This window comes from Balaenoptera ricei, chromosome X (genome assembly GCF_028023285.1).
Source record: "Balaenoptera ricei isolate mBalRic1 chromosome X, mBalRic1.hap2, whole genome shotgun sequence".
NCBI lineage: Eukaryota > Metazoa > Chordata > Mammalia > Artiodactyla > Balaenopteridae > Balaenoptera > Balaenoptera ricei.
Window position 1 is genome coordinate 62,617,175 of NC_082660.1, and position 10,757 is coordinate 62,627,931.

The 10,757-nt window shown below is 49.4% G+C and overlaps 1 protein-coding gene across 1 annotated transcript; it reads right to left on the reverse strand.

The window, feature by feature from the left end:
- Window positions 1-2,397: 2,397 nt before the first annotated feature.
- Window positions 2,398-3,477, reverse strand: P2RY4 (pyrimidinergic receptor P2Y4). Its single transcript, XM_059910390.1, has one exon. It carries the CDS (start codon window positions 3,475-3,477, stop codon window positions 2,398-2,400), a length of 1,080 nt encoding a protein of 359 aa, XP_059766373.1.
- Between the last annotated feature and the right edge of the window lie 7,280 nt (window positions 3,478-10,757).

Genomic DNA, 10,757 nt, shown 5'->3' on the forward strand with positions numbered 1-10,757 from the left:
CTCACGGGCTCTAGAGCACAGGCTCAGTAGTTGTGGCGCACGGGCTTAGTTGCTCCGCGGCATGTGGGATCTTCCTTGACCAGGGCTCAAACCCGTGTCCCCTGCATTGGTAGGTAGATTCTTAACTGCTGCACCACCAGGGAAGTCCTAGAGTTTGTTTTTTAAGACTAGATGAAATCAGTTACGGAAGAGACTGAAAATGAAGAGGGATAAACAAAGGAAAAGGAAAGAGGGCCACTTCTTATTCTGGGACTGCAGGGAAGAAAGGCAGAAAGACAAAATGAATATAGAGGTAGAGTTATCGTGAATGAAACAGAGGGAAGCTGAGATATTAGATTTTCTCCGTTTTTCAGGAGGCAAGGTAACTCTTAAGAGGTCATAGGGGAGGATGAAGTTGGGGTCTTGAGAAGGTAGAAAAGACAGGAAAGAGTTGCTCTGGAATGTTCACTAGGAACTCAGCAGGCTAAGGGGAATGGGGGCTTAGATGAAGTTCTAACACATCAAGTTTCAGTGGGTCAAGCCAGCCTTGGGCTCTGGCTTCACCTGCAATCCCCTCTAGTCCTAGGAGAGAGAAGACTGGCCCAAGGTGAAAGTCAAGGTGTTTAAAATTAGAGTGTGAGGGAAGGTGGCCCAAAAGTAGCAGACCACAAAGTCTGGGCAGTTAGTCTCAGTCAAGCATAGGGGACTTCAATGGACTGGAGAAATGGAGGAGCCTGGGTCAGCTGTGATGAAGAGAGCAGCTTTGTTAGGTGGGGCTGGTGGGTAGGAGAGGTGATAGGCGAGGAGGCTGTGGTCATCAGAATAAAAGGGAGTAAGTGCCGATGAGGAACAGCATATGCAACAGTCTAGGCAGTGGCCATGAGACTGGGAGGCTAGTAAGAAGAAGGCCAGTTCATTAACTCCTAGCGGAAGGGGTCCTTGATGTCTAGAGAGGAAGAAGGAGCATTTACAAGAATGCAAAGGGGGACTCAGGGGCACTGAAATCATTTTTTTTTTCTGCAGACCAGCCCTAACCTTACTCTCCAGAGAGACCCCTTAGAAGCCAGGAGACAAGCAAGGGATCAGAGCTAGGTCAGCAAGAGTGGGGCAAAAGGAAAGGAAGGCTGGAGACTCAAGAGACCAAAGGACTGGAAGGCAATTTTAGAGAGGGTGCCTGGAAGTGTAAGCCTACCCTTCTCACGAATGCCTTCCCAGAAACTCTTACTTCCCAAAGCTTGGGAGTTAGCTCCCCAAATTCCACACCCCACCCCCACACCTGGAAGTCTGTAAGCACTAAGATAGTGCTGGAGAGGAGTGACTGGATGGGAAACTCCAAGGGGAGTTGTCCTAGTCCCAGTGCCTTGCCCTGTCCTCGAAGTCCTAAAACCTGATCTGAAAGAGCTGGTGACAGATTTATCATTTATCTAGGGCAGGAGCTAGAGAAAGGGGAGAGACCAGTGGAGAGTCAGCTCTGGGCCTCGGTCCCTGTCACCACCCCAATCTCTGCACAAACCTGCTCCACCCTTTGGTGCTGGAACTTATGCCATAGACACGAGAGCTCCTCCCTTGCGTTCTGAGCCATCCACTCTGCCTTTCATTAAGTACCAGAGAGCTGTCAAATACGTTCGCAGCAAACATCATAAAGAAGGGCCAGTCCCATTCCTGTTCCAAAGGCCATTATCAGCTTGGGTCCTGCCCCCTGAGGCTCCTCAAGGTCCCCACCCCATGGGAAGACTCAGGGCTCCCTCTCTACCTCATGGCTACACACCATTCAACAGGGCCATGCCTCTAGCTGCACATGGGGACCCTGGCAGGCAGGCTCTCTGGGACTGCGCCCTAGTTCAGCGCCTGGGTAGACAAGACTATCCTGTCTTCCAGGGGAAACCAGGGAGTGGGTGTGGGCACTACATATGTCACTTCCCAGGCATTTGTGATATGCTGGTGCCCCCACTTCCTGATTCTGGCTATCACTGTCAGATGAGTCAGGCCAATCCTGAGATCACCCCAGCTTCTTCACCCCTCCAGTTAAATGCTCTGGTCTGGCTGAAGGAACACATGCTATACAAGGATATGGGGGGAGAGGGCAGGAGAAGGAGGGCTGGGGAAGATTTCCAGCAGCCTTGTAGGACCAAGAAACAGGACCAGTGGCCCCAGGAAGGGGACAGAAACAAAGAGAAAGAAGTCGAGGACGAAGAGTGGCTGCTATGTCTTTGGCTAAAAAGGAGAGGGCAACTGAAGGGTTTAGGGGAGATGGGGTCACACGTGATTTCTCTGGCTCCTCCTAAATCTCAGGGTGAGGGCCTCTCTCCAGAGCTCAGAAAAGAGGACAAAGCAGCCAGATCGGGTGTCACTATAAGGTTCCCTCCCCTCTGCCCTGCACTCACCTCCTTTCTCTCACTTCCCGGCTTCCGTTACAATCTATCTGCCCAAGCCGCCGTCCTGGGGGGTAGCTGTCCACCTGCAGCTGCTGTCCTCAGGCAGGGACACCAGCGCCAGGGAGGAGGCAGCCGTGGGGAGCCGGAGCCTGCCACCCCTGCAGAGCTGCCGGAGCTGACGTCGATACTTGTCCCCAGTGAGCAAATAGAGCACAGGATCCAGACAGCTATTGGCACTGGCCAGAGGCCGAGTCACTTTGTAGACCACGTTGACGATGTTCAGTACCCAGCAGTCAGCTTCCAACAGCCTTGCCATGTAATAAACGGTGTGGGTGATGTGGAAAGGCACGAAGCAGACGGCAAAGACAGTCAATACCACAGCGATGGTGCGCAGCGAGCGCAGACGGGAAGATGACTGGGCAGCCCTTGGCAAGGGCCGATACAGGCGCCGGGCCATGAGCCCATAGCAGACAAGAGTGACCAGGAAGGGCACGCCAAAGAGCAGCCCCATGATTGCCGAACTGAAGTGCACGTAGTGGTCAAACTCCTCAGGCCGGGTGGTGTCGTGGCACAAGATGATGTCCCCCTTAGGGCTGGTGGTGACAAAGAACAAGTTGGGCACGAGGCAGCCAGCTACGACCAACCAAACTGCCAGGCAGAGAAGCCCAGCAAGGCGCGGGCGGACCCAGCGCACCACCCGCAGCGGGTGGCAGATGCCCAGGTAGCGGTGTACGCTGATGCAGGTGAGGAAAAGGACGCTGCGGTAGAGGTTCCAATAGAAGAGAAAGCGGATGAACTTGCAGAGCCCAGTGTCAAAGGGCCAGTGGTTGCGAGCTGCGTAATAGTAGACGAGGGTGGGCAGCGACAGGACGTACAAAGTATCTGACAAAGCTAAGTGGAAAATGTAGGTGGCTGTCGCATCCCACGGTCGGAGGCGAAAGAGGAAGAGCCAGATGGTCAGGGCATTGAGGCCTAGGCCCAGCACAAAGATAACTGCATAGCTCACGGGCAGCAGGATAAACTTGAAGTCCTCATTAAACTGGCAGTCCAGCTCCACCTCACTGTCGTCAGGATCTGAGTGGGGGCCTAAGGTTGTGAACAGTGAGGACTCCGTACTGGTCATGGTCCCCCTAGGGGTGGAAAGGGCAGAAGTGAGGGTGGCCAGAGTTCCCTGGCCCCCCAGCCCTGACCTGGGGCAAAAAAGCAGAGAATGGGGAGGGCGATGGTTGAAGCACAAGGGGGAGTTGAGAGGATGCATCTGGGAGTAACCCGGGCCAGCCTGGCCCCTGCCAGAGCTCCCTTGGTCCAGCCCGGGGAATAGTAGGCAGCAGGCAGTGCCGGGGCTGAGGAGGGCAGTCAGTGGGTTTGGGTCGTTCTTCTGAAGCTGACTCTGTCCTTCAGAACTTGGTTAGCTAAAGTGGGTCAAGGCCTACCAGGACTGTCCAATATAGGAAGATACTCAGACCCAAATTGTCTCCCAGCTCATCACAACAGCTGTGTCCCTGTGAAGAGGGCATCTCTCCACACAGTAACTTCTCTCCCCTGGTCCCAGTGTCTCTGAACTACAGTGATCTCTGATACCTTCCCCCAGCCTGGGCCAGCCAAGGAACCCCATTGCCACCCTTACCCAAGAAACTTGGCACGTCTCCTACCTGCTCCCCTTGAAGCTGAGCCCAGCTGACTCTGTCACCCGTCCCCTTGGCAGCCAGAGGGCATATCCAAGGGGGTGAGGTTGGGCGTGGGACCTGTACCTCCTCCCGTCCTGGGAAATCATTAGAGCTAGAAAGGCCCATCAAGATTATCTAGTCCCACCCACTCAGTGCACAGATTGGGAAACTGGGGCCCAGTGAGATGACTATTTAATGGTTCCTAAATGACTGTAGGAGAGAGTACACAAGGAAACGTCCAAGATGACAGACGAAAAGCCAGGCCACTGGAGATAACTAAAACTGCAGGAAGATCATAGAAATCTGTATGAGCAGAAACATGGAAAATGAATGTTAGCATGGATAACACATCGAAAGATTTTAGGAAATCTAAACTACTGATATAAATCTTAACTCCATGTGCATATAATTATAAGAAATTTGTATATAGCACTTACTACATGCAAGGCGCTGTTCTATGCGCTTTGTACTTATTAATGGCCCCACAGGCTCTCTATGATGTAGGTATCATGATTTTCCCTACTTCACTGATGAGAAAACGAAGGCACAGAAAGTTGAAGTATTTTGCTAATTAGTGGTAGAGTCAAGATTTCGAACCCAGGAAGGCCAACCTTTGAACCAGGCTTTAGTAATCCATAATTGCTATGCTCAATGGCCTCTCTAAGCCACTGGCCATAATCTAGGAAAGGATAAGCAAACATGTTCTGAGAGCCTATCACGTGCTTGGACCAGTTCTAGGCACTGGTAGTTCACTAATAGTAAGCAAAACAGGCAAAAACTCCTACTCTAATGGAGCTTACATACCAGTGGGAGGGAAAAGGTAATAAAATTAACAAGTAAAATATATAGATCATGATCATTGTTATGGAAAAAAGTAAAGGAGGGAAAGAGAATAGAGAGGATTTCTGTTTTAAATATTAGGGTGACTTTTGAATAAGGACCGGATGGTTGTGAGGAAGAGGAAACATAGAGAGGAGGTCAGAGAGTTTGGCACAAACCAGATCATGAAGGTCCTTGGAAGCCCTTGTGAGGACATCTTGGCTTTTACTTTCAGTGACTGGGAAGCCATTGAGGGTTTAGAAGAGACAAGTATCAGGATCTGATTCACATTTTAGAAAGATCCCTGGCTAGCTCTATGTTGAGAATAGACTACAAGGCTAGGGACACAGGAGGAAGATCAGATCAGAGGCCATTGCCAATAGAGATGATGGTGGCTTGGACCAGGCCGGTGAAGGTGGTGAGAAGTGGCAGATTCTGGCTGGCTTTTGAAAGTAGAGACAACAATATTTACCGATAAGGGGTATAAGAGAAAGAGAGGAGTCAAGAATGACTCCAAGATTTCTGGCCTGAGCAACTGGAAGAATGGACTTACACCATTGACAAAGACGGGGAAGGCTGTGAGAGGAGTAGGTGTGGGGAAAGATGAGGAGCTCATTTTTCCACCTGCCAATTTCAAGATGCCTATTACGCATGTAAGAGGAGGTGGTGAGGAGGTGATTCACTCCTCCCCAAGGATGCTAGCCCACATGCTTCCCTTAAAGACTCCACCCCCTCCTACATACCACCCCTCGTCTCTCTCTATCACCCCAGGAGACCCTGGTCTGAATACAGCCAAGACAGTACGGACACCAAGCCTAGATGTTTGAGAGCCTAGTGCTAGGGAACATGGAATTGTCAGGAGCTCTGGGCCTGAGGCTCCTGAGGCTAACTAAGGCTCCGTGATTATGGAAGTCTTAGGCACAGGAAGCAAGCTCTGGGCCTGGAGGACTCTGAGGATAAGGTGGGTAGTGCTCTTGGGGAGGGGGAGCAGGCTGCAGCAGAATCCACTCTGAAGGGAGCTGGGAAGCAATGGGGACTCTGAACTGATCTTCAGATCCTGAAAATGTTGCCCAGCTGGTCCTGGGAGTGAGGGGAGGAGGCAGGGCTGCAGGGGAGGCTCTAGAATCTAGAACCTAGATCTCCTGGAAGACCCAGAAACCTAGATGGGGGAAACCTGGAGATCCTTGCCCAGTGAGGGTGTGGTGGATAGATGGTAGGCGTGGAGAAAGCAGTCATAGCCTGAGTCCTGGACAACTGATCGCTGTGATTTTGCACAAAAGGCTCAGGTGTTTGGAGCCAGACAGACCTGAATTCAAACCCTTGTTCTTCCACGTATTAGTTGTGTCACCCTGGATACCTCTTCATGACTGAATTTCCTCATGAGTGAAATGGGGTCACTAATACCAACCGTTTAGGGTTTTCTGAATACTGAATTGGTTAATAGATGTGAAAACACTTTGTAAACCATAAAATGCTGCTAATCTATAAAGTACTTTGTATTATTTACTTTGCTCCCAGGGGTGAAGCTGACCTCTTCAGAGGAGGACAAGTGTGATCTGAAGCTTGGCATACACTCAAGGGGACATTCCAGTGTCCACTAAACTAGAGAAGCCCCAGCAGGAGCCAGCTTCCTGCTCCTACTGCTTCAAGCTGGTTTAGCTCTGCCAGGTTTCTGCCAGTTCCTGGACGCAGCTGCAGCTGCCAACACTGCCACCACTGCCGCCCAGTGGCTACTTCAGGAAAAGACCTCTCCCAACATTCCCCAACCAGAAGCTAGCTTTCGCTGACGTCACCTGGGCCAAAAGGAATGCATGCCTTATGAAAGGTTGCAGACCAGACCCCTCTCTCCTGTGAAACTCTTCCTCACTTTCATTTCTGTGACTTTACTCTGATTCTCCTATAACTCTGGGTGTTCCTTCTGACCCCTTCCCTGGCTCCTTTTTGTCCTCCTTCCTCCAAATGTGACCCTTCCACAACGCTTACTTCCAGATCTCTTCTCTCCTCTCCTCCTTCTCCATTCCTCCATTGTTTCTTTCTCTCTCCTTCTCTCCCTCTCTCTCTCCATCCACTCTCATGATTTAACTTACAAGTTATGAATAATTATAATGACCAATGAGATTCCAGCATACAAATCTCCCTCCAATCAAAATTTCTCTTCAATTGCCTAGGTTTTCTTTATGAAGTGAAAAGACGAGGTCGCCTGCTGAAAGTAAGGTGCAGTGTGGAGTGGAATAAGACAATCCCCACAGGCTTGATGGAAAGGAGCAGTAACCTGAAATCCTGGACAATCCAAATTTACTAATAAAATCATGGGAAAGTGACTGCTGGTTCCATATAATTGTACCCAAGTTAGTGTTGTCCAGGTGTCTTTTCTGTAGTGTTCCCTTTTAGTCTTTCTAAATGTCTGTTCTTTATCTCCAACAAGGCTGTTAACAACTTTAGACTAGAGACCAGTACCACTGTGTCCGGTACCTAGGACAGCAGGAGAAGTCTCTGCTTCTACCATTTGATTTGTCTGCCTCCTCTCCATCCTCCCGCACTGAGCCAGTGCCATTGTGCAGATCCCACTTAAGTCTGCTGGTATGTTGTCAGCTGCAATAACAGAAAATGCCAACTCAGTTGACTTTAAAATAAGGAAATGTATTATCTAGCATCTAAGTCCAGGAGCAGGGAGCTTTAGAGTTGATTAATTCAACAGTTCAACAATGTCATTAAAAAAATCCTGATTCTTTCCATCTTTCTGATCTGCACCCCTCAGCCTGCTGCTCAGCAACTCTCATGGTCACAAGGTGGCTGTTGCATTTTAGGCATTGTATCCAAACATGGAAATACCATTGACAAAAGGAGAGGAAGGCCTCTCTTCCTGTGTGTTTATTTTTATCACTCAGGAAACCTTTCCCAGAATCTCCCTAGCATGCTTCCCCTCATGTCTCAGTGGCCTGAGTTTCATCATGCCTATAACTAAACCAACCACCGGCAAAGAGGATGAAATGACCATGACTGGCTGAGAGGAGCAGAGAGCCAGGTGGAGGAGGGTGGGGTACATAAAAAAGTGGGGATTCTGCCCACAAGAAGGAAGGGAGAGATGCCTATTGAGTTGATAAACAATCCTGTCTGCTAAGATGCCTTATGGAATAACCAGCCCTTCCTCACTCAGCTATCCGGTCATCACTTCCAAACTGGAAGGGCTGGTTGGGAATATCACTGGGGTGTGCAGAGTGAGGGTGGGTAAGGACCACCTGAAGATACCTCTCCCATCAATCTATCACAGGGGCCAGACACTTCCCCTTTAGAGATGCACTCCTTTGCCTTCTTACTCTTGCCTCCTCATAAAATGCAAATACTCTTGATCAAAATAAAACTATGGTGTCTCTCTTTGGGAGACTACTAACTGGAAAGGGACACAAGGGAATTTTCTGGGGAGCTAGAAATGTTCTATATCTTGATCTGGGTGGTGGTTACATGTATGTATACATAGGTGTAGTAGTTTCTTATTGCTGCTGTAAAAAATTACCACAGACTTGGTGCCTTAAAACACCATTTATTCTCTTACAGTTCTGGAGGTCAGAAGTCCAAGATCAGGTTCACTGTGCCAAAATCAAGGTATCAGCAGGGCTATGCCTGAACTGTGACAGCCACCCTGCAACCATGAGGGACTATAGGGGAGAATTTGTGTCCTTGCCTTTTCCAGTTTCTAGAGCTGCATTCCTCCATCTTCAAAGCCCAGAGCATAACATCTGGCTGCAGTCCTCATATTGCCTTCTGTCTCTGCAGTTAAATCTCCCTCTATATCCCTCTGCTTCCCTCTTATAAACAGACTAGTGATTACATTTAGGGCCCGCCCGGATGATCCAAAATAGTCTTCCCCTCTCAAGATCCTAAATTTAATCACATCTGCAAAGTCCATGTTTTGCCATATAAGGTAACATTTATTGGTTCCAGGGATTAGGACCTGATATCCTTGGGGGCGCATTATTCAGCCTTGCACAGTAGGTAAAAATTCATCAAGCTGTGCAATTAAAATTTGTGCATTTTACTTTTGCTAAATTATACCTCTGGCAAGAAATGCACATACTCCAGGAAAAGAGAGAATGATTTAAGTTCAATCATAATAATGAATTAAAGGTCTACCAGATCTACTTCCTGTTGAGAGTACCATGGACCTGAGTTGAAAGAGGGGCTAAGCTTCAAGTGTGGGTCTGAAGACAAAAATGGGTTGAAGGCTAATCCAAAAGTACATTCACTCTGACTTTTCACCTCCTCCATAGACACCAACCTTCTCCGCAGAGTCTGGGCTTCTACCTGTAGCTGAAAATCCCTGAGAAGGAAAGAGTCACAATGACTAAAAGCCAAGGCCCTGGGATGCATACTAACAAGGAATGGCAAAGGCTAACCCGGTTATTTGGGCAAAGAGATTATAGGACAGCTAGCTCTCCAGTGCCCACAGTGGGGAGTGGGAGATAGGGAAGGCCCAGCCCCCTGAGCCACGGACATAGTCACCCTCTGAGGAACGGACATGCTGTTGTGGAGGGCTGAGGGCTGCATCTACGGATAGATACTAAAGCGCAGCCGGCACTATGGTGAGGTGAGGTGGTGTAGGGTCCTGTATCCCCAGAGCTTGCATATCCCATCTCTACATCCCCCATGTCCATGAAGCCTGGGCCTAGGCCCTATGGGAAGGACAGCCAAGAAAGGAAGATTACTTTTGTTGCTACCATTGTGGGGGGTCCTGGCAGCTGCAGGACAGAAATATCTCTAATTCCATGAGTGGTCATATGAGGCGAGCGAAGCTGCTTAGAGCCTATAGCGTGGACTTAGTTTTAGGGATTGGAGAGAGTCAAGAGCTGGGGGGCAGGAAAGGTTTACTTCAGGTGGGGGTGATATAGATGTCAATTGCTTTTTCCCTCCACAGGCAACATCCTGCCCAGAGAACCTGCCCCTGGGCCAAGGATCCTTTGTTACCTTCCTCTCCAACAAGAAAAGAAGTTCAAGGCTCACAGACATGTGCACACAGCTCAACACACTCAGCCTCCCCTGCCCTACCCCACCCCCATGTACGGGAGATTGACTCCTGCTGTGCACATAAGCTGGGATAATCGGGTCTCTAAACATCACTTCAAGAGTCCCAAGTCCCAAGTAGTGGGGGGCTGGGGAAGGGTTGCTCTTTCCCATACACTTGGCTTTTGTGTGGCCTGTAATAGTTGATCAAGAGATATAAAAAGACTGGAATATGACACAAGCCTCTCCTTTCAGAATCACAAAGGCCTATACTTTGAGCCCTCCTATTTCTATCCCTCACATTGCTTTTCTTTTAATATCCCAGAGTCCCCTTTGATCCTGGTCCTCAGGTTCAAGGCCTCACAAGGCCAAAACATTGTATTTCCCTTTCTCAAGCTCCCCTGACTTTAACACCATCAGATTCAACCCCTGACTCCCGCCCTGTCCCAGCAGCAAGAGCCTGCTAATCTTTTAGCCACTAATCTTTTAGCCACTAATCTGCTTTCCAAACTCTTGGCACCTGCGCTATTTATAAAGCAGTATTTCATGCCCCCCACAGAACCCTATTCTTCTCTCCTGACCCCCACCAATCTAAAAACTCAGAGGACCTTGGGTATAAGAGGTTGGGGAGGCGAGCATAGTGACCAGAGCTGGAGACGGATGTGAGCTTCATCTTCCCCTCCAGGTAATAGTCCAAAGTCCTCTATTTCCAGCCCATACTAGGTCCCATATCCCCTGCCCTTAGCACCCCCATCAATATATCAAGAAGCACTTGAAGGGCACCTTTCCCGACACAACTGACAGGCACTCAGGCTGAGAGACCCTGGGAGAGACCTCTGGAAGCTCCCCTAAGCTCACCCCTCAAGCCAGATCTAATATGCATCAAAGAAAAGCATTAAAGAGACGTCTTCCTCTCTCT